General features: G+C 46.4%; 9 protein-coding genes across 9 annotated transcripts; 5 read left to right on the forward strand and 4 right to left on the reverse strand.

Moving 5' to 3' along the window:
• Positions 1-81: 81 nt before the first annotated feature.
• LTR84_003594 (uncharacterized protein) lies at positions 82-468 on the reverse strand (the record flags this gene model as incomplete). The annotated part of the gene is made up of 1 exon (XM_064847182.1): positions 82-468. One exon carries the CDS (start codon positions 466-468, stop codon positions 82-84), a length of 387 nt encoding a protein of 128 aa, XP_064705535.1.
• A 1,030-nt stretch (positions 469-1,498) lies between these two features.
• LTR84_003595 (uncharacterized protein) lies at positions 1,499-2,600 on the reverse strand (the record flags this gene model as incomplete). The annotated part of the gene is made up of 4 exons (XM_064847183.1): positions 1,499-1,904; positions 1,968-2,121; positions 2,215-2,524; positions 2,595-2,600. 4 exons carry the CDS (start codon positions 2,598-2,600, stop codon positions 1,499-1,501), a joined length of 876 nt encoding a protein of 291 aa, XP_064705536.1.
• Positions 2,601-4,717: 2,117 nt separating this feature from the next.
• Positions 4,718-6,130, forward strand: LTR84_003596 (uncharacterized protein; the record flags this gene model as incomplete). The annotated part of the gene is made up of 1 exon (XM_064847184.1): positions 4,718-6,130. The coding sequence occupies one exon, from the start codon at positions 4,718-4,720 to the stop codon at positions 6,128-6,130; it is 1,413 nt and encodes a 470-aa protein (XP_064705537.1).
• Positions 6,131-8,463: 2,333 nt separating this feature from the next.
• LTR84_003597 (uncharacterized protein) lies at positions 8,464-8,816 on the forward strand (the record flags this gene model as incomplete). The annotated part of the gene is made up of 2 exons (XM_064847185.1): positions 8,464-8,654; positions 8,735-8,816. The coding sequence occupies 2 exons, from the start codon at positions 8,464-8,466 to the stop codon at positions 8,814-8,816; spliced, it is 273 nt and encodes a 90-aa protein (XP_064705538.1).
• A 221-nt stretch (positions 8,817-9,037) lies between these two features.
• Positions 9,038-10,495, reverse strand: LTR84_003598 (uncharacterized protein; the record flags this gene model as incomplete). The annotated part of the gene is made up of 5 exons (XM_064847186.1): positions 9,038-9,706; positions 9,760-9,838; positions 9,892-9,981; positions 10,031-10,336; positions 10,389-10,495. The coding sequence occupies 5 exons, from the start codon at positions 10,493-10,495 to the stop codon at positions 9,038-9,040; spliced, it is 1,251 nt and encodes a 416-aa protein (XP_064705539.1).
• A 1,370-nt stretch (positions 10,496-11,865) lies between these two features.
• On the forward strand, positions 11,866-13,399 carry LTR84_003599 (uncharacterized protein; the record flags this gene model as incomplete). Its single annotated transcript, XM_064847187.1, has 3 exons — positions 11,866-12,179; positions 12,726-12,842; positions 12,889-13,399. 3 exons carry the CDS (start codon positions 11,866-11,868, stop codon positions 13,397-13,399), a joined length of 942 nt encoding a protein of 313 aa, XP_064705540.1.
• Positions 13,400-14,171: 772 nt separating this feature from the next.
• LTR84_003600 (uncharacterized protein) lies at positions 14,172-14,555 on the reverse strand (the record flags this gene model as incomplete). The annotated part of the gene is made up of 2 exons (XM_064847188.1): positions 14,172-14,317; positions 14,366-14,555. The coding sequence occupies 2 exons, from the start codon at positions 14,553-14,555 to the stop codon at positions 14,172-14,174; spliced, it is 336 nt and encodes a 111-aa protein (XP_064705541.1).
• A 4,319-nt stretch (positions 14,556-18,874) lies between these two features.
• Positions 18,875-19,882, forward strand: LTR84_003601 (uncharacterized protein; the record flags this gene model as incomplete). Its single annotated transcript, XM_064847189.1, has 1 exon — positions 18,875-19,882. One exon carries the CDS (start codon positions 18,875-18,877, stop codon positions 19,880-19,882), a length of 1,008 nt encoding a protein of 335 aa, XP_064705542.1.
• Positions 19,883-21,307: 1,425 nt separating this feature from the next.
• LTR84_003602 (uncharacterized protein) lies at positions 21,308-22,249 on the forward strand (the record flags this gene model as incomplete). Its single annotated transcript, XM_064847190.1, has 2 exons — positions 21,308-21,311; positions 21,381-22,249. The coding sequence occupies 2 exons, from the start codon at positions 21,308-21,310 to the stop codon at positions 22,247-22,249; spliced, it is 873 nt and encodes a 290-aa protein (XP_064705543.1).
• Positions 22,250-22,960: the final 711 nt, after the last annotated feature.

A 22,960-nucleotide genomic window follows, 5' to 3' on the forward strand; every position in this document is an offset into this window, starting at 1 on the left:
AGGGCCTTCCACGCAATAGTATTCTGACTGATGGATACTCCACCATTCAGAAAACCCTGAATGGAGTACCGCGGTGTCACGTCAAAGAGACGGTCCCTGTGCCTTGTCTTTATCTTTCTGCGTATCAATGTACCATCCCAGAGCATTCCCTGCTGAGGAGACTCTCTCAAGACTAATGGACATGACTTCCACCACATTCCCCCATGGATCTTGTGTGTAAACCCCGCTTTGACCTGCCAGCCCATAGCGAGAGTAGTCCATCGCACCGCCGACCTTCTTGCCCCCATTCTCAACAATTTTTTTGACCAAAGGTCCTGGATTTGGATCCGTGACGCAGATATGGAAGATGCCGACACGGCTGAATTCAAACTCTTCGTCGCGCGGCCGTGGAGCTGGGTCGATGAATTGGAACACCTCGATACATACGCTATTGCCAGTGGCCAAAATGGCGAACTTCAATTCCCGCATAGTCTCTGGATATGAGATGAAAGTGTATTGAAAGCGTCATCGTCGTCACGTCGATTGTAATGCCGAATCTTGCCCATCAAGCTGAAGCCGAGAACATTTGTATACCATGACACCAATGCTTCTATGTCAGTGCAAGAGATGCCGATGTGGTTGATTGGGGGGTTGTGAAGAGCCGGAAAACTGCGTAAGCCGAGACACTCATGAATATTAAGATTCGCTGACAACTTACTGGATTCGACATTGTTACAAGGTGTGAAATTGCAAGTTGAACCTAATCGCTATTGCAGCACAACTTTCGTTGTCTGTATCAGCTTCGCGATGATACTAAGAAGATATATTCCATGGATAAGCAATGCCTTCAACAACCTTCGAGATACGATACTTGGCAACTTGCCTCGGTAGATGCTGGTACGTTTCTCCCTCAATTCGTAAGTGAAGCCACTCATCATTTATTGGCCGAAATTAAGATATCTGTGGACTTTATGCGCCTAGACACTCTCAATGCTATGTCTAGATAGCCTCTTGGACTCACTATCGTTTTAAGGAACAAGTTGTTCTCCACCAGCCTTGGAATACTACGATCCTCCAGAGACAAAGTTCCACCTCAAATGAATTGAGTACCGGCATCCAGTGATAGTCAGATTTTGCGACTTACTAGAAAGAAACACGATGTACGAGAAGATCTGATACGCATTTGAGATCAGGAGGTGGTTCCCAATTAGGAAATTACGAACGACCCTTGCTAAGGCGGAAGTCACTGCGGGGAAATTTAATGGATAATGAATTTGAACCTCAGCTGGTGAGACAAACATTTTCACTAACGCGGGATTATTGTATCGATAACACATTACCTGAAAACTCAATGACCGAATAATACCTGGTAAGCCACGCATATCTTACTCAAGCATTCCAGTAATGCCAGTCAACAATGAGTGTGGAACCTCAGTTTGGTCAAGAGACAATCTGGAATATTCTTGGTAAGGATTGGAAACGTGACGCAATATGTGCCACGCCTTTTCAATCTTATGTTTCACAGCGAGCTTTCAAGCCTAGGCATCAGAGATTCTATCAACTGCTTGCTTGCGTTTTCTGCCCTTACGAAGAGGGAAATAGCATCCTGCAGGCGCCCCAAACCTACAGGGTCCTTCCCCATAGCTGCTATCAAATTTGCCCCTCCATTTGCCAGGTAATCAATTTCGATGCTGGCACGGACAAAAGGCGCCTCCTGCAAAGAGTCGCTGCTCAATAAAGCTTGTAGCCTGACTGGTGTAGTACGGATACTCCGGTCAGGCACTTCAGCTTTAGGAACCGGTTCGCCGAAGTCCAGGCTCTTGTCGTATGGCGTGGCTGCCAGTTCGTCAATGACAGCGGTTGACATGGTCGCTGAATGGCAACCTAGTTCTGCAGACGCAATGGCCTCTTTAATACTTCGGTAACTGGGCCATATGCATAGGTCAGAGTCTAGTATCTGTGGTTTTTCAGCACTCTGGGTTACTCACGCAGCATTCTTGATCAATGGCTGTGTGCGACCAGTCTTCAGGTTGAGGTCTCTGAAAGCCTCTAACATCTGGATGATGCGGTTGGAGAACGGATGTTGTAAGGCAGGATCAACTACATCAGGCCAGAGGGATGGGTCCTCGTGTGTACGTACTTCTGGAGGGCAGACACATATCAAGTTAGTAGTCTGCTGAAGTTGGAAAGATTGAAGATGGCCATGCCCCAGAAATTTGAACGCTGGATACATACCGTTGTAGTAAGGACTAATGTACAGACAACCAGCTTGAGAGCAAGCAATCGCCTGTTCAACACTGAATACACCTGTACCAAGGGTTGCGATACCTTCGTGTTGCAGAATTCGAGCCGCGTTGAGACCTGGTCCTGTAGCAAGTATCTTGATGCAGAACCTATCACGAGAGATGTTGAGACGTTGGAACTCTCTGGCGTACAGTCTTGCATGAGCAACAGTTGCTTCCGTGCTGTAAGTACTCGATGGCGATGTTTGAACCAGTACGCGCCCCTTGATGAGGTCCAAATTCTTTTCACACATGACGACGGCCTGTGAATAGAAGTGGACAATCAGTACCGCTGTGGCGTTTGCGGGCATCTAGTAGTAAGGAAATGGATACAACCATTCTCGAGTAGATAGCCAACCAACCTTCTCTTGCTAGATCTTTTGTGGTTTCCCTCAATTCATTGGCATTCGATTCATGAGCCAGCTGAATACCCAGCCAAATTTGATTACTAGTCTGATCATGAGGTTTGATTGGCATGGACTTAATATACTCGGGATCCATCCAGTCGACATCGATGTTGACTACAAGTGTTGTTAGAACACAGAATTCTTGACGAACGGGAGAAGAGGGCCGACATACGTCTTCCATCTAGCTGTTCCAGCCATGATTTATGGTTTTTATGCATAGTAGCAGGTGACATATTGTTCCAGTAGCCTTGCAGCGTTCAAGGTTGAGAGTAATGACCGCAGTGGAACGAGAGGTAGAGTACTGAAGACATGAAGGGCTCAGAGCATATGATTTATACTAAACTAGTCCAGTGCTCATTGACACATAAGTCTCCGAAAACGAGCTTAGCACGTAGGTGGCTACATACCCCCAAGCGCTCGTTTTATTATGGCTGCTCAAAATTCTTCTCCTATCCGGGAGATATCTAGAAATTGGATTCAGCGTTTCACCTAAGATATACACAAATCTGATTCTTGTGATACGCTTTGAGCCTTGCCCGCATACTACAGTATAACTGTGCAATCGAGTTAAGAGAATGTTTTCTTGGCTGTGCTTATTTCTTCACTAGCAAAGCGATTTTAAGTAGCTGTTGTTCATTACTGCTCGTGGGATAGCTCGGCCTGTAAATATTGATGGAGAGTCGGCTTAAACTTCATATTGGATCACAATGATGGCTTGTCAACAACCAAGTGCGCCTCTACCTGAAGCTCAATCATCATTCCTGGAGGTCCACACAAAGCACTGGTCCCGATAGCCATCCAGGTTGGTCGATGCTCAGGCCATTTCTTCCTCCAGATCTCCATCATCAGGGGCTCGAGCGATACATCAAGTAGAAAGCAGTGAATTTTGTGCGCTTTAAGCAAGCCTTCTTTTACTCCGCCGGCCTTAAGAGCGTTATCGCAGTTGATGAATGTAGCTTCGATTTGTTCAGCTGGGGAGGAGGAAAATTTACCCTCTGCGTCGAGGCCAGGCTGTCCGGCGGTGATAACCAGCTGAGCATTTGGTGGCAAGACCACGGCGTGGGAGAACCCAGTGGCTTGATAATAGTCGCCCAAGGGTCCGGGTACTTGGTAGTAACGAGCCGTCATAGTTGCGTTCAATCGAAAGGAGACAGAACTACTAAATCTCTCAGGGGAGGGCAATAGAAAGAGGATGGATCAAAACGATTATGAGAGTGATGAGGATTAAAGGAAATACTTGACTCGATCATACAACTACCTCAATATAAGCATCTTCATATGGAGAGCCAGGCATTCGAAGAGAGATTAATACGATATACGGGCATTCTTCCTTGAACTGAATTCTCCGATAGTGAGGACAAGAGTACACAATGGAGTGAAGAACATGACTGAATTCAAGGACGGAACAAAATTCGCAACCTATCGTGTGACGAATAACAGCTCCAGATGCCCAGCCTGCCTCAACACTGAGTGGCAAAGCTTATCGAAGATTGATCATCGTTGCGGCCTGCCTAAAAGGGCTTCCAATGAAGAACTACTTCCTACCCTGGATCCCCAATTTCGTGTGCTGACACCCCACCAACGATAACGGGCCGACCTCCAGGCCAAAAAAATTGTAGTCAGTCCAGTGGAGTGCGCAAACAGAGCATCTTTGAGTGCTACTTTCTCGCTCTATGAAGGCCGCTCGTCCCGAAACCGAACTTGGTCCACTGCCAGATACGATATACGAAGCGTTTTTCATTATCACGTTGTAAACATCTCATCTCTCAGTCCACAAAAAGGAAATCGATAGTACGTATGGTGCGCTGTTGTTTAATTTTCTCCTATACATGAATATCTCGGAGATTTTATAGGCCAAATTACCTTCAGATATAAAAATCTACAAAACCTATGACGCTCGTTTCATTTTCCGGACCACACCTTCAGAGATAGACTTTTGTTGCCATCCAGGAGCTTCTCTTCATCAATAGCTTGAGAATCATACAACGCCCATTCAATCTTTGGGGTTACTAAGACATCAAAGGTGGGATAGGATCCGTGGTTGTCGAGATGAGTGCGCCATCAGACATCTTCGACGTTGTCGTGATAGGAGCTGGATTCTCAGGACTTGCGGCAGCAGACAAGCTTGTGAAAGCAGGCATGTCAGTTGCTGTCATTGAGGCCTCAGATAGAGTTGGTGGCAAAGTGTACGATCGGAAGCTTCCCAACGGCTGCATTGTTGAGACTGGCGCAGAGTTTGTCGGTCCTTATCAAGATCGGGTTCTAGAACTAGCGAAGGATCTTGGGGTTGAAACTTTCAAAACCTATTGCAAAGGCAAATCAATCTTCCACTCAAAATCAAAAACAATCGCCTACGACCCTGCAGGCGCTGGGCTTCCAGTTGACGATGAAGCTCTGATGCAACTTGGGACTGCAGGTCAAACTCTGGATCAAATGGCTCAAGAACTCGACGCACACGTGCCCTGGGAACACTCAAACGCTCCGATCTGGGATATGGGCACTATGGCATCGTGGCTGGACATCAATGTTCCACACCAAGAAGCTCGAGAAATCATGAATCTCAGTCTCAAGAGCTTGCTTTCGAGTGAACCAGCTGATGTGTCTCTTCTTCAAGTACTAGTCTATATCCGCCGTGCTGGCAATGAGACAACGGTCGGTACTTTCCGGCGGATCTCTGGGGTGGCTGGTGGTGCTCAAGAGCTTCGTTTTGTTGGTGGGCCCCAGCAAATTGCAGTCCGTCTAGCCACACGCCTGGGCGACCGCGTCAAACTCTCCTCTCCGGTTCGTTCAATCAAACGTCAAGATGGGATCTACCAAGTCAGTGGCGATCAGTTCTCCATTCAGGGTCGACATGTAATCCTTGCCTTGTCCCCACCACTGGCTGCACGGATCAACATTCAGCCACCTCTACCCTCGCGAAGAGATCAACTCTGCCAACATATGCCAATGGGCTCATTAGGGAAAGCTGTCGCGGTATACAAAACACCCTTCTGGCGCGACCATGGTCTTAGTGGTATGGCTCTTGGTCTGAATGGAACTGAAGTCCAGGTTACTTTCGACAGTTCTCCCGAAGATGGCTCATGCGGAATCTTGCTTGGGTTCTTAGAAGCCAATGAGATGCGACACTTCGATTCCAAAACTGAGGAAGAAATACAAGCTGCCGTCGTTGAGGATTTCGTCAAGTTTTTTGGCCCCAAGGCCAGAGAGGTAGAGAGTTGGGTCATTCAGCGATGGGATAATGAGGAGTTTGCCAGGGGAGGCCATTTTGCCGTCTGCCCACCGAATGTGATGACACAATATGGTGTAGCTATCACGGAGCCTGTAGGACAGATCTATTTTGCTGGCACAGAGGCATCCCCGTACTGGACCGGCTATATGGATGGTGCAATCCGTGCTGGGGAGATTGCCGCTGAGCGAATTTCTTCAGGGGTGGATGCCATTGGGATCAGAGCGCAACTTTGATTTGCGATAACCAAGGACATGGCAAGAATGTCCTGATTAATCCTGTCGAGATCATTGACCTTAACAGCTTCCATCGGGCTCCCGCTAGAACGGTCGCAGAGTTTCACTGGTCGAATGTAGTCCGCAATCTTTAGCGTATTTTCAATGTTGAACAAGAAATGGTCGTCCTGGTTGCACCCACAGTACTCATCGATGATTGGATCAATGTCTTGCTCGCATGCGGTTGTACCGCGATAGGTTTCCTGGGAGCGAACGATGTCTATCCTTTCATTTCGCGCTTAGAAGAGAAGAGGAGAGCGAGACGATGGACCCTTGATTGATGAAATCAAGTCAATTCCACAGTCTGCGTGATACACGTGAGATTCCAGAAAACGTGACAGCTGTCGTCATGGCGTTCCTTAGACCATCGTTTCATTATGTCGTAGGGGTCAAAGGTTAGGTCGATAGAAATAACGCACCATTGTTGAGTTGAGCACGCAATCAGCAACCTTGGAAGCGAATATGCAGACGCAATTACATGATAGGAATGCGATTGTAGCTTGAGGTTCCTTTCGGTAGCTTGGCCCAGGACAGATAGAATGTCAATGTTATCCGATATTATCTGCAGGTCATATGCTGCGTTTAAATTATGTAGATTGAGGGCTGCCAATAAAGAAAAGCGGCCTAAGGAGCATACAGTAAACTGATTCAGCTCAAAGGTAGAGGATGATAGTCCAAGGTGGAGTTCCAGACTCCAAAAGGAATTATGTTCGGCTAACGAACTTTTGTTCTTGAGGAGCTTTTCTTACCCACTGGTCGTTTTCAAACATCATTACTTCGAAAGTTTTGTAGTCATGGTAGCTTTCGTTTCCCACTATTATCGTGACGGATTAAGCAAATCTGCTGATCATCAGACAGACGACTATCATTATCTCCAAACATGGAATTTCAAGCTAAGACCGGCATTCATTTCAATAAATAATGGGAGCAGAAGGCGAGCTGCAGCGCTCAGGCCTCGGAACCAGCACCCACTATTAAAACCAGGCTAAGGTCGAGACATGAATCCCTAAAATCCCAGGAGGTCCAGAAGAGGCACTTCATTGACGATACCAGCCAGCAATGCTACTGACTAGTGTCATGATTTGTGTGCGTTCTTGGTCTGAATGATATACGGATTGCAGAAAGTCAAAATCATGAAATTCAAGTTCCATGGCTGTGTCTTCCGCAGATCGGCACATCCACCAGCCATTCACACAGATTCCGTATGGAAAACATAAAATCCTTGGTGGAAGTAGTAAGATCACAGTGAGGATAACCTTACAAATATCAATGGTGTATTCAGGCTCCTATCTTCTAGCATCAGACCATCGTTGACCCTGGCCTGACTGTTCTGCGATTCTTCCTTGACATTTCATACACCTCTGAAACCTACAGAGTACTGCCTTCGGAATATATGAAATCCGAATAGAGACAATGCATCTAGTAAGAGTTTTATAGTATGCCAAAACAGTATCAACCCCTCGGTGGTCAAGGCCCTTTGAAACTTAGGCGAGACACACGAAGCGCCGGGTAAGTGGAGTAAGCTAGATCTTATAGCTGGTGTTGGATAAGGTTTGCCGGCTCCAAAAGGCTACCCAGACAACAAGATAAAGCCTGTGGTCTCTAGATTACAAATAAATAGGCATTGGCGTGAGAAGAAACCTACTGGTAGTTTTGAGCTAGTGGTATATACGATGTCAAGAATTTTCCATTGGGTTCTAGATGTTCTATCTTTATATCACCATCATAAAGCGTTTCATGAAATCTGTCAAGCGTTTCATCGCCGTCAAAGAATTCTGTAACAGGTGCCTGGACATCAACTCCAACAGTTTCTGAAGAACTTCATACAGGTTTTGGATATATCGATGAATGATGTCGCAGCTGAGTGAATCTAAATTTGAGATGCAAAGACAATAAAGTCGAAATATTTAAGAGAGTTGCCATTCTTCCGCAAACGAGATTAGATAGCAAACAATTTTTCTCCCTCTACTTGGCCTGGTGTTAAGTAAACTAAACATTTTAATCTTCTTTTCTGCATTCTATCTTCCTAAAAGCTATTCAATCTGTCCTTATTGTTTCTCCTCGTCTTCGAATACCATCATTCTACTGCTAAAATGCATACCCTCAGAGCCTTAGTTGCGAGTGTCCTGGTTATGAGCCTTTCGTTCACAAACGCGGGTAAATAATCTACAACAACTACCGAGCAACTTATACTGATCCAGATCGTTATAGCTGTTCTCCCACGCCAAAAATTCGGTGGCAATATCCGGTGCAATATAGCACGCTTGGGAATCGTCAGTGCCCTCGGTGACACCATGGATAGTATATCACAAATTCAAGACCCGGCTACAAAGCAGGCAGCAACAGCAGGTGTCAACCAAGCGAACTCTGGTATACGTCAGATTGCTTCCGCAATTATTGCTGGCGAAGCTCCTCCCCAAGAGGGACGAGAGATCACTGAAGCCGGGTTGACTGCTGCAGGTCAGGCACTAGCAGCAGGGGACACGTATGTTTTCTCTCTCTCCCTTTCTCTCTTGCTTTTCCCACAATCCGTGGTGTGAGGTTATACTGACACGGGGAATACAGCTCTGATCAAGCTGTTGTTGAGGCGCAAGAGAGCCTCGATGATGCTGTGGCATCTGGACAGGATGTAGTCGCCAATTGTTAGACGGTGTTTGATCTCCAAGCGAGATTGGCAAATCCTCGTCGACTTGAATGATTTGCCTTAACGTTCCCTACTAGCCATCCTTCACAAGAAGAGACTGAGATGATTCCAATTTAGCGGAATACAAGATGAGGACTGGGGCTTATAACAGTCAAGAATATACTTTTGTGGATGATACCACTTCCCTGGCTAGCATTATCACGAGAGTCGACCGGTTTCGAAGGTTATTCGGTTGTGGTGTCGACAGTCTTCTTTTCTCGATACACATCACCTGTCAAGCCAATCTCGTACTGCTCATCTTTCCCTCTTCCTTCTGCCTCTTTCTTCCTCACTAGTGACAGTACCTGATCTCCAAACTGCTGTATCTCCTCATCATAATGCAAGAAAGCCACTAACAAGATGTCCACCCCTAAGCTCTTCAACAGTAAAATCCTCTCACTGATCTGCTCTGGCGTCCCTATCAATTTGGTCTTGAATCCATCATTATACTGCACCAGATCCTCAAATTTTGAATTTGCCCACATACCAGTCTTGTTTGACGTACTGGCACCGGCGTTCTGCACTTGATCTCGGAATCCTTCGACTGCTTCCTTGTTCGCTTTACCCTGAATCTCTTCTAATACTCTAATAGCCTCTTCTTCGGTCTCACGCGCAATGACGAAGCCGTTGAGTGCGAACTTGACATCTTTCAGACGGCGCTCGCGTTCGGCCCGCTCACGGACATCTTTAATTTGGGACTGGAATCCCTCGAGGGTATTACCATTCATGAAATAGTAGTCGGACACAGTAGCGGCATTTTCACGAGCGTCAATGGAGTTACCACCTTGAAAGATCTCGGGATGAGAACGCCCTTCTCGCACTACTGGCTTTGGATGGAGAGGATAGTCGTGAAACTACAGCAGATTAGATCTCCGCCTTGAACAAGTAGAGAGGAGAATCGACTTACTTGATAGAAATCACCCTTAAACGTGAACTTGTCCTCAGTCCATATGCCTTTCAGGCATTGAATAAATTCGCGGCTTCGTCTGGCAAGAGTTCAGTCAGCAGGAACGAAGTCGGCTCATCAAATTTAACTGACCGATATCTTTCCGCATGGTCCAGCCACCATTGTCCAATACTGAGGAACTCCGCCTTAAACCACCCGGAGACAATATTGACCGAGATACGTCTGTATCTGATAAGTGCCGCCAGTAGATAGGTGTGTCATGGCTACTCACCCGTTGGAATATTGATCAATACTTGCAATTTGCTTCGCCGCTATCGCCGGGTTCCATGGCCCCGGTAGCAAAGCAGCGATAACATTGAGTTTGGAGGTGAAGTGAAGAAGAGCTTGTGAGAACGAGACAGACTCATGCTGATGATCTGCCCCGTATCCTGCCATGAAGCGGATTTGTGATAGGGCATATTCAAACCCGACCTGCTCAGCAGTACGAGCATACGCTATATTCGCATCGAGACTCCAATCTGTTCGTTGTGGGATCCTGGAGATAACAAGTCCGCCTGACACATTAGGTACCCAGTATCTGTGTGTTGGATTAGCAAATTTTTAAAACTTCCACAATCCTCTATACGTACGCGAACTTCAAACGCTCGGGATCAGAATTTATCTTCTCATGGTAGACGAGATCACCCCCAGTTCCTCCATTGACCACCAAACTGTGATTGTTTGCCGGCGTCGCCATTGCTTAAGAAGCCCGAGATATCTAAAAACAGTTTCGAAGAGTTTCAACAACTCCTAGGATGGTATCTGAACGAGCAGCATACGTTGGAGGATTCAAAGTCTCAACAAGAGAATGATGCAATCGTGATCTGTAGCAATACGTCTCGCATTTAATTGGTACTTAGTATAATTTTTCAGATCAGCCCAAGCTCGCAACGTCTGTGGAAGTGCATAGTAGTATCATTGGATTCGTCAAGGCGCAAATTATCCACCGTATGTCGTGATATCTCTAGAATGCCTTCCTTTAGGCCGAGATACTCCAGATACCACTATAATTGTGAGAATCGTCGCTCTGCGTACGAAGTAATAAGGCGGAGAAAGCTTAAAAATTACATCATACTCTGATTCCCCCCCAGATGCGAATGGCGTATCTTAAGCACCCTTGATGTTCGTGGAAAGGTTTATTTGGAACTTAAGGCCTGTAACATGGAGAATTGTCCTTACTCACGAATATCAAGTTTCCACTGTAATATAATTGAGCAAGTTTTCTGTCCAGCAGGGTAAGAGTGTGAAGAGTCGCTTAGACTCTTACCGATACAGTATTGCCTTGTAATGGCACTACAAGTCATTTTCCTGTAATTGGACCATCTCGAAGTGAATCCAATGTTTTGTTGATACCGTTTAAACCTCCAACAGCTAGTTCTATTTGCGGAGTAACCAGGCGGTTAGCGCGGGCGCGAAAACCTCCAGGTTAATGTCGCATACCACTCGAAACAGATCTGAACCCATAAGAGATTCTTTCGAGTCCGCAAAACACACCGGAACAGATTCCCAATTGCCAATGCAGCTGTCACAAATGCAACGCCGCTAGCCGCACTTGCCTGATTATCGAATTGCCTGGTACTCTCAGAGTTATGCTCGGTGCTTATAACGTACTCCTGAAACGCTGCTTTGCGTATATCGCGATAGGTAGCCGAAGGACTCATGATAGCGTTTCCAGCTCTGATTCTTTGGAGAGACTTATATGCTTTGACTACCACGCCCGTAAGGTCTCCCATTAATCATATTTTTTGTCCGACATGAAATAGTTCGTTCAAGAAACAGTAACCGTCAATAACTATCGGCTACATGCCAATAATAAGGACTCAGGGCTGTGTTCGGAAGCCACTTTCTTCCCTAGTGGTGTTTACTCCAATAATTTTTTCTCGTCAGAACTCTGAATTGCGTGTAAGCTAGCTAGATGACGTGATAGTTAAGTTAAGTACGCCGCTCCTACGAAATTGGTAGGCCCAGGTGGAAGGGCTAGTGAAATGATGAATACTTCATAAATCCGGCTTGAGAAGGTAGCTTGTTGGTGACTCTGTGCCCATTTACAGTCTAAGTCTATGCAATATGTCACCACACGCGACAAAGGATTCTCTTCTGGAGACTGATCCAGCTATCTACGATGTCCATCATCAAACCTGGGCGGCAGTACCCCTGCCTCAAAACGAAGTAGAATGGGTAGAACGAGCTGCTCAGGTTGCTAGAGTTCTTGCCGAAGATGCTGCACTCCGAGATAGAGAACAGAAGATTCCAGTGGCAGAAATCTCATTGTTGAAATCTTCTGGCTTGCTAAAAGTGCTCGGTCCAGTAAAGTACGGCGGAGGAGCGCAGGGATGGGATGTTGCGTACAAAACCATTCGGGAAGTTGCTAAGGGTGACGGGTAAGGAGTTTCTATGTGTTCTGTGAATGATACTAAAAGTCATTGGAGATCAATTGGGATGCTGCTAGGCTACCATCTACTCTGGTCTTGGACTGCTAACGTGGTTGGCACCGATGAGCAACGGGACCGTGCACAAGAGAATATCATCAAGAACAACTACTTCATCGGAGGTGAGTTAGTTGCATTCAATGATCGTACTCGCTAAAAAGAGGAAAAGGTGCCGTGAACCCGCGAGACAGTGATCTGAAAATTAGTTCTAGTGGTGATAATATTGTTTTCACGGTTCGTGCCTTAGTGTCTTTGCTCAGCAATACCTAATAGGTGCAGGGATTCAAGAATTTCAATACCGGGGGGGTTGTGTCCGATCTCACAGTTCTTGAGGGTGTATACCAGGGGACCCAATCTCATATCTTTGCATTCGCACCTACCAAGCAGTCAGGAATCCAGTTTGCGGTCCGTCCTGCGAACAAGATTCGGAAATTGATTTACTGATATTCAGTAGCATAATTGGGACAATATCGGCCTACGACTCACTGAATCAGGCAGCGTCAAGATCGATCACGTTGAAGTCCCATGGACTGATGCCTTGGGGTGGAATCCGAAGGAGAAGAAGCCTTTGGAATCCGTATTAGGTATCCCATGGGCCTCACTCTTATTACCAACGTAAGTGATTTGAACTGATTGAATGCCCTAGTACTAATTACAGCAGTATTCAGCTAGTTTTCTCGAACTTTTACATTGGTATTGCTTTGGGTGCCCTCGACTTCGCTTTGAAATATAGCGCGAAGAATACTCGAGCTTGGCCGTATGGCGGAGACAATAAAGACCAAGCAAGTGACGAATTCTACATTCTCGAGCGCTACGGAAACTTCAAGGCACATCTTCGTGCTGCTGAAACCCTCGCAGATAAAGCTGGATTAGTCATTGCAGAGATATATGACACAAAATCCGAGAAGCGTGATATCTCTGCGAGAGAGCGTGGTGAAGCTGCTGAATGGGTTGCATCTGTCAAAATAGTGGCAACCGACACAGGATTGCGAGTGACCTCTGGCGTCTTCGAAGTTACTGGTGCTCGTGCAACAAGTACAAAGGTGGGCCTCGATAGGTTCTTCAGAGATATCAGGACACATACTCTACATGATCCTGTTAGTTATAAGAATAGGGAGCTTGGCAGATTTGCCCTGTTAGACGAGGTTCCAGAGCCGACCTGGTACACATAAGAGGTATAGGCACCATGGATATAGATGGTTTTACGAGTTTAAAGCGTGATTTAATGGCGTTTTTTAACTATAAACCCAACACCTTGCGGAGTTTCCCCATGGAGCCACCACATAGCCTGACTGCCAAGATCAACAGAGTCGACTTCAAGCAATTATGAGTGGCATTCTTAAGATTTGTCTAACACAATGACGAATGAAACTTGTGTCTAGTGATGCAATCACCCTGTCTGGCCACCGTACTATATATCCTATGAGCGGTCGTCATAATGACTCTTCTCAGTGTTATTGGTGTCAACATAAAGGCTGCTAGCTTTTTCCAACGAACCGTTGCACTAAATATATGTTAGATGGTGGAAGCATATTTGCTTTCCACAGCATTTTAGACCATAAGAATTTGCGCCCCTTGCGATGTCAGCTCCCCTATCGCTTACAACGATCATTCTACGAGCAAGGAACGCATCTGACTTTCCGACAGGATATGATGAGATTGTTGTTGACTATGCAGGTTGGCTTTACAATATACACTGTTTGGATCTCCGTCGCCGAGGGAAAGAGTTAGCTCGTGGCCATGATGTTACTGGATACATACACTGCAAGGAATAACAACCGCTAAAATTTGATAGCACTACTAAAGGAGGCGATTTCAAGACGACCAGGAAAGGCTATTGCTTCTGTCAGAATAACAGTTTAAAGTTAACTAGGAGTATCATAGAGAGTCATACAACATTATTGTATCCATTGTATGCCTTCTTAATCTTCGTCGACGTCTCAATCAACGGACGGCAGAAGTGCCATCGTCTGCGGGGAGATCGTCCTCGCCTTCTGGGTCCTGATATGTGCCCTCTGGCTTCGTGGCTCCTCGGGTACGACCACCCTTGAGAATATTACCTTTATCGATCGCATCGGCCTCGTCTTGCTCTAGACCTAATGTTAAAGAGGGTTTGACCACAATACTGATAAACTTACCTAGAGCCTGATCTGAGTCAGGGTTTCGTGTATCGTTCGGTTGCTCAACCGGGGTCTCGTCCTTTAGTACTGGGATTTGCTTCTGACCAGGACGGCTAGCATAGGAGTTGTCAACGGTATCACCGCCTTGGGGAATATCGTCTGTAGTGGTATTTTGCTTGCTGAACTCCGCGTCTGCGTTCGTTGCCATAATAATTGTCTACAGCGTCGGGGTATTTTTCGATTGGCAGCAGAGAAATCATGAATAACTGAGCACTAGGAGCTTTTATGAAAAGAATAACTAGGCAACTCTAGTCTACGATGAAATGATGTCAACACTCATGTCTTATGGTCTCCGGTAAATGTTAGGCCGGATCGAGTAATGATGACCTATCTCGAATGAATCTCTACTTGAAGGAACGTTATAAGCAGCTAAAGGGCCTTATCCGCCTAAAATGAGACCCACAGCTGCCAATCGGGTGAACCACTCGTAGCCTACGCGGCAGGTTCTTCCTACGTTATTGTGATACTTTAGGGCTTTATAGAAGAATTAAAATATATAAAATTCATTGGACGGATATCACTGAGAACTGAAGGGGATCTCGGTAGCCTTAGTGTCGTATACCAGCGGATCGTTATTCTGGCGGAACTGTTATCCTGGCGGAACTGTTATCCTGGCGGAACTGTTATCCTGGCGGAACTGTTATCCTGGCGGAACTGCCATCCTACGGGCACTGTTTGTAATGCTAAGGAGACCTTCATGAAGGTGTTTTCTGCAGTTGACAATGATATAACAATAGTGGTAACAGCGTGATTCTTAAAAAAATCTAATCGTCGGAGAAGGAAGGTCATTACGCTTCTGACCGTCCAACCATTTGAAAGTAACGATGACTTTTCGCGGCCTCCATCTTAACCTCCTACTGTTAAAGAGCGAATATACTCGGCCATAATAGTTTACCAAGACCTATTGCCGTAAGGAGCATTGGTTTACGAACTGCTGGTGGTGGAACCCCCTTTTCTGCCAGCCTCTCTAGCCTTCTCACTACCTGGTTCGAATGAACCACTAGAAGCCTGGCCTCCCTTGGAGGCAATATCGCGCTAAAGATTACTTAGCCAGCAGGTTCGGTGGTAGATTAAAAAGAGAACGCTGGTCAGACGTGAATAAGACTAGGGACACACCTGCTTGTCTGGATCCATAGAAGCAAAGCCACTATTATGGCTAGCTTTACCACCCTTGCTTGCAATTTCCTGCACCTCCTCCTTAGGGCGGTTGGCGAAGTTTCCTGGATTGTCGTTACTAGACATATTTATGGGTTCGAAAAGTGGTGTGGTATGGAAGAAGTCTGTGTAAAAGTAGTTTGTATCTTGTAGCTCCGATAATTCGGAAGGCAGTTTGTTAGGCTATATAAAGCTGGACACGCGGGATGATGTTTGACATAGATAGTAGTAGCGTGATGTCACTATGATTTCATATTGCTCGAGTGGCGTTCCGAACTCGAAGCTAAATCCAACAGCGCTCGGATATCATCCGGACGCGGGCGTCCAAGGTAGCACAGCATCACCGCCTTGAGGAATGTCATTATTTGCATTCTAATGATTGTCTCCACATCAGCTTCGTAAGATAAAAAATCCAAATGTATGTCATGGATAGAGACCTTCCCATAATCTATTCCAATTGTTGACTATCTGCTAGTGCTTCATCCCATCTATCAACATCCGGGAAAGATTGCTTCTCCAATGGTCGGTAGGTCATAACTAATATCTTGTCAGCATTTCCTCATTTCTCCCTAATGTGCAGTTGTTGACACCGGAACCCAGTGCACAACCAAGGTTAAAACAACCTGGAGCAAATGAGTGGCTGGGGAAATTCGATCCGACACCTTCCGGATAGGTATGCCACGAATGCTTGTGCCGGATTGCTGGCGAGGACATTTTCCTTTATATCCCCTTTCCCGCAGCGTTTGGATGACGACGTCAGTTCTGAGACCAGTGGCGTCTGTTGCAGGTTACATTGGACCGGAAAAACTAGACGGTTGGTGCTCTGATATGAGTTGAATAGTAGGTAAGTGTGGGCGGCGACCAGCGCCGAGATCGAGGAGAACGATGTTCAGGGTTATTACGTCGTTGACCCGGTACGTTTTGGAAGTATCGCTCTTGGAAGGAGTTTCTATGCGTAGACGCTAATGTACAGATAGGGACAACCCGGTAGATAAATCCTACACTAGCAACAATTTAGTCTATCTGCATTTCTACGCGAATCCGTCTGCTCAACTCCCGTAGTCGACCACAACTACGCAAGGAAGACCGTGCTTAAAATCTCAAAAGACCATTCGATGCAGACCACCAGGAAGGATATACAGTTGTAGGGTCGGAACTAGGAGTTAGCTTTAGCTTTGCGGGGGAAAAGTGTGTACTACTTGAACATGTCAGTCCCGGGAATGAATCTCGATCCATTTGGCTCGAGCTTCCATGTTGTCTTATCGTGACACAACCTCTAAAAAGCGTCATCTCTCATCACTACATTCTGCGTAATTGCAAGGGACACCTATCAAACCCTGTTTTCGTGCATAGTATGACAGCCATAGCACATCCTGGCGTATTGATATTGAGGTCGAGTCTCCTTCTCAAAGTGGATGCGGAGGCTCTCTATCGCTGAAAATTTCCCATTCTCCCAACCCTTGATGATGCTGACATAACTATCGTATAGCCGCCCAATCTATGGTACTCCTAGGACTCTATGCCACGTTCGGCCCATGCTCATGTGTGGGAGCAGGGTTCGACGAATTCCGTGTCAAGGACTCCGGACATCACTACAGGAAAGCGTATGCGTCTAGCTCGATTACTCTTCTTGTATACGATATATTTGAAAAGGACACCAAAGCAACATCTTTTAGACAAGCTAACACGGGAATAGATTATATCTTAAGGTGATAACTTGGACGCTATTTCTTGGAGCCCATTCGAGCCTCAACTCCAGAGCTTAGGTGGTTTTAATCATGCATTTGGAACAACGTTCGCACTTTGGACTTGCACTATTAGCTGCAAGTTACGGCTCTTTTGAAGCGTTTACCTTATAGAGACAAAGAGTTTGATCAGTCTTTTAAAGTCATCTGGAATCTCGCTCCCATAAGTGACACGGAGGTCGATCTTGTACTTCGCACTATACATTATATGGGTTAATCTACAGGTCGGACCTTCTGTTCGAGTTACGACATCTTGAAAATGCTTTTCCACCGGTGGATGAAGCTAAGCAACAGACATTATCACCTTCACATTCAGGCGAAAGAATGAAAATTCTGGATCTAGCCTTTTTCATATCATGCTTGTTGAAACAGGACAATTATACTGGAGAGGTCTAAACTTTTGAACAACTCTGTATAGCAGTGGACTTCATCAGCCTTACTTGACAAATAACATCGTGTTCTGCCCTTACCTTCCCGATCTCTTCGGAAAGTCTATTTTTCTACCGAGGGTCCTGCACAAGCTATGCATCGTGATTACACACGAGCGCACAAGCGTGGTCGGTGTTGCTTTTGGGCGTCCACGAAAATAACTCTGTTTAGCTAGCCAAGACCTACGTATTCCTATTGTGTAGAGATTGAACAGCTCAATCACTTACACTTAATACCATACTTCAACCTTAGATAGAAAGTTCGGCCATTAATGATCCGGATTTGCTGTCGCTGATTACATAGAGAATAGGACCCAGATGGACGGTTAACTCAAGGAAAGTACATGACCTGTATGTGGACTAGTCGATTTTCTAGCCGACTACAAAAGGAGCTCAGCGGACTTCAGCAGAGTCGGGGATTGAATTTGATCTCCTGCTCATGATCTAGATCCTAAATGATTGTGTCGCTGAAAATGGACAAAACAACATTTGACTACATCATTGTTGGCTGTGGCTTGGCAGGCTGTACGCTTGCTTCAAGGCTACGCCAGTCCAACCCAGTGTTGAAAGTGCTGCTCATCGATGCTGGAGCTGATGTTTCAAAGCACGCGCTTACATCTGCTCCCCTGGCCTGTTTTGCTAGCCACGGATCGGACTTGGATTATAACTACCAGACGACCCCTCGAGAGCATCTTGATGCCCGTTCGCCCTGCCAGGCAGCTGGCAAAGCGTTGTGTGGTGGAACAGCCATTAATTATGGCACTTGGACTCGTGGAAGTGCTTTCGACTAAGACCCTTGGGCTCAGCTGGCGAATGATGCACGTTGGAGCTATGATGGACTGTTACCGTACTTCCGTAAAACAGAGGCATACTTCAGCCAGGATGTCAACAAACAAGAGCATGGCACAGATGGTCCAATACACACTGTGTCCGTGACAGCAAGCAGCAAAAGTCGGGTACATCCTCTGCGAGAGCCTCTCCTGAAAGCATGGAACGACATTGGGGTAAAGCGGATTGATGAAGCCAATAGTGTAAACCCTCTGGGTGTAGCCGAAATGATAGAAACCTGGAGGGATGGGAAGAGACGGCTGGTCAGTCAGGCGTATAGTTTAGAAGTAATCCAGATTCTGACGACAACAATGGTTGAAAAAGTTGTACTTGCGGAAAAAAGTGATGGCCCCTGGGCGATTGGCGTCCAAATCTTCGATGGGACTTGTTTTAGGGCAGATCGAGAAGTGATAATATCAGCCGGAACATATCGAAGTCCACAAGTACTGATGCTTTCGGGCATTGGACGGGCTCAGCAGCTGCAACGACATAACATCCCGGTTGTGTTGGACAAACCTCAAGTGGGTGAGAATTTTCACGATAATCTCCTGGTTGCAATTCCTTTCAAACTGAAAACCCCTCAAAATGGCTTGTCCCTGGGAACACCACTTTGGTCAGATCCAGCCTATCAAATGGGATTACCTTGTGACTGGATTATTACGGGCAGGGTACCTGGAGAGGAAATCAGGAAAGCTCTGGCAAGATACGAGCATCCTTCAGAATCAGCCAACTATCTAATGCAGGCAGGGTCATGCCACACAGAGACATTGGTTGTTTATGCGCCCGCAGGAGCACCCATAACAAACACACATCTGCCGATGGATCGGAGCCATATTGGTGCGATCGTCACGGCACTGGCCACAGAATCTCGCGGCAACGTTGGTCTCAAGTCGTCTGATCCGAGAGATTCGCCAGAGATAGATCCTACTTACTATGCTGCTGAGGTTGATCGTGCAATCTTTCGTGCCGGGATTCGAAAGGTGCTGAAGCTGTTCTATGACACCGAGGAAGGAAAGGCGATGGTAAAAAAGGAGAGCCCTCCGCTTGGTCTGCCTCCTCTGAAAGTCAATCCTTCAGATGAAGAGATTAATATCCGTGTCAGGTCACAAGGGCGGACATTCTTTCATGCGGCAGGGACTTGTTCGAAGGGCCCTGTTGTGGATGTGGATCTGAAGGTGAAGCGAGTGAAGAACTTACGAGTGGTGTCTGCAAGCGTGATGTCAATCCCAATTGCAGCTCACTATCAAGTTTGTGTCTATGCTATTGCAGAGCAGGCAGCCGATATCATCTTGCGCGACGCAAACAGTGATGGCGGCTGAGTACGAGTTCCTCATGCGTACATTACCTATTCCCGACAAGAGTTGTACAAGTTCCCTCATGGCTTTGGTTGGTAACTTCAAATGTATGAATTTCTGTATCAATAGCATAACAGCTAAGTGCTACCTTGTACCGATGGCGAGCAGGGAACTTTGGGTTTGATTTTGCATGCATGCCAAGGCTTATGACTTCAGAAAAGGGTCAAGTGCTGGGCTATTGGCTTTGGCTGTCGGCATGGCCCAGATTTGGGTGTCTTCTGGCCCCAGTCTGGCCGCATCTGCGCAGAATATATGCCGCTTACGACTACACTTGTAGGTCATCAATGCGTTCCTTGACGAAAAGAAATAGGGTCGGGGAAGCGAAATTTGAGCAAATCACGGACTAGGCTCAAAGGCTTGGTACTGTCTAGGTCACAGTAGCGCCAGATAGGGTTCGGCAAGATAATTCCCACGTGCACACCCTGGTGAAGATAAGAGATTACTCAGCTTTGTCCGAATTGCACCACGAGAAGAGAGGGGTATTTAACGAGCTTTCGGACAATGACTCTTTCCTACTCCTTCCAAAACTGGTGTAGCAGGTGTCTTGGGCCATCACGCTCGGCAATATCAGGCTTCCATGGATGATGCGGCCTCCGCGACGCTTCCTGTGGGTCCAATCCGACAACGAGGGGAGGACCGACGTGACAGCGATGCGATCACACATTGCCTATTCGGCGCATCGGGACAGGCGATTGACGAATGTGATTCGTTTCAATTCGTCAAGAAGACTGCAGGGTCACAAAGTAGGTGTACGATACTAAGTGGCACTTCCACTTTAGCACTTCTCCCTGTATGAGCTGGACCCTGACTGCATCCTACTCAGGTAGAAATCGGCCCCGCCAGCAAATTTCACAGCGTACAATCCTATCAGCATGAGCAGGACCGGGAACAGCACAGTACCAGGTCGGCTGTAACTCAACGACGGAAAGAGACCCCATTCACGGCGGCATCCGATTGCTCACAGAACTCACCCAGCCAAACCACAGATCTGTGGTCACTGTCCATCTACAGGTTCGGAACATACGATCAAATGCAGCCCAGCTCATCGCCTAAGCTCGCTTTTGAGCTCGATGACTGCTCTCTTGGTATGGTAAAATACTGTGTGTTGATTTCCCAAGACGTGTTGCATTCTTCGGCTAACATTGAGTGCCAATAGTATTCACAGACTGGATCCCGTCTTTGTACCCACAGAAACTGGCTGCCGTTCATCGTCATCGATTTTTTGAGATGGTTCACACCGACAGCATGACATGCGCTATCTTTCTCACATATGGATTCAGTCGAGCCGCTGTTGAGCTTCTGCAAATTAATGGCCAGAGGTCACTCTGGAACGGAGATGATCCTCGGAATCGGTACTTGTTGAAATACAAGGGATCCTGTCTCCGAATGATGCGTGAAATGTTCACCACTTCTTGGCCCATATCTGCTAGAACATTATACTTCGCGAGTGTCAGCCTCTCAGGCTGTGCGTTCATCGTGAACAATCCTGGAGAAGGGCGTATGCATCTTCAAGGAGCGTTGAACATTGCAAAAGCCATTGGCGGATTCCATAAACTGGACGAACTTGGACTGGAGGCAGCTTTACTCTGGGATATTCATCTGGCTTGCTTGACAGGCCAAAAGCCAACTATCAGCGATGACGAAGTAGCGTACGTTGTCGAGAAAATGCTACCTCAAGTCCCAGAGTGGCTCGAGGACTCCCGCTTGCGATTTGAAAATCTTCTTGGGGCCTCCTTAATTTCAGATGACAATAGCGATGTCTGTGGTGCTCTTCGAAGACTTTTCATCGCGACAGAGCTGCTCAACTCGTATTCGATTCGGAAAGAAGACAATATTAATGAGACTCTAGTCATCAGGACCTTGTTCGCAGGGCACAAGTTAAGTCATTGCGATCCGACTACAAACTCACCTAATATCGCTGCCGAACACAACATTCGTATGCTTGAGAGTATGAGACTGACAGGAATGCTTGTCATTTTCACCACCCATCTCAAGGCCACGAGGAAAAAAGATCTATTTGAGGAGCTGTCCAAAAGTCTTGAGGTGCAGTTGCGAAGCTCAGCTCCAGCTCTAGAGACTTGTTGGGGGCAGTACCTTGAAATTATGATGTGGATATTTTTTGTAGGAGCGCATGGCTCACCGAATGTGCGTCGCATCCTATGGTTCATTGAGAACATCCATCGAGGGGCTCACATTCTCGGCATCAACAACTGGATGCAGGCCAGAATCATTTTGAAAAGATTTCCATATATAACCAAGGAGTTCGATAAGGCTTTTGAGGATACATGGAACTCTTCCCATCTCGGGGCTCTAAAGCAGACTTCAATTTGAACGTAGATGGCATGTGTATCTAGCATGCCTGGTGTCACAAAAAAATTTTGGCCGTCCGGAGAATCTCAAGATTCCATCGTGCAGATCTATTACGGCTCATCAGTATGATGTTCGGCCACCGAGATATAGCATATGATAGTAGCACAAAGCATACTGACTCTTATAGCATTCCCTAATCTCAAATCAAAAATCGAGAAACTGAACTTGTACTTAAAACAAAAACTTGATAAAGTCATTCATCTCTCCTTTTCTTTCGCCTAGCGAACAGTTTGGGTGGAATTCTTGTGGCTCTCCACATAGATCTACCTGGGATGGACGACTTTAGAATCGGGGGCCTGAGTGTGTGAACAAGCCGACAATTAATCAGCCACTTCTACGACACGGAAACAGAGGCATTGTAGCTTGACACCCAGAATTTCGACATAACTTTGTCAGCCCTGCCGAGTTCCTTGAGTGATCCTTTTCCTTTGAATGTAACAAGGTATCTCAGAGCGTTCGGATCCTTGGACAGAGTGTTTTTGACGGACCTTGCTACAACGAGCAAATTTCTATCTTCAATGACAAGCCAGGATCCATATCTTTTCGAAGGGTTCGTCAAATTCCTTATCAATGTACGGGAATCCTTTTAGCCAAGCTTTTATATCGACCCATTTATTCAATGCCAGCAACTCAGAGGCTCGAGAGATACGACGCAAGTAGAAAGATTCCCGA

Source organism: Exophiala bonariae (genome assembly GCF_035927105.1).
Source record: "Exophiala bonariae strain CCFEE 5792 chromosome Unknown scaffold_16, whole genome shotgun sequence".
NCBI lineage: Eukaryota > Fungi > Ascomycota > Eurotiomycetes > Chaetothyriales > Herpotrichiellaceae > Exophiala > Exophiala bonariae.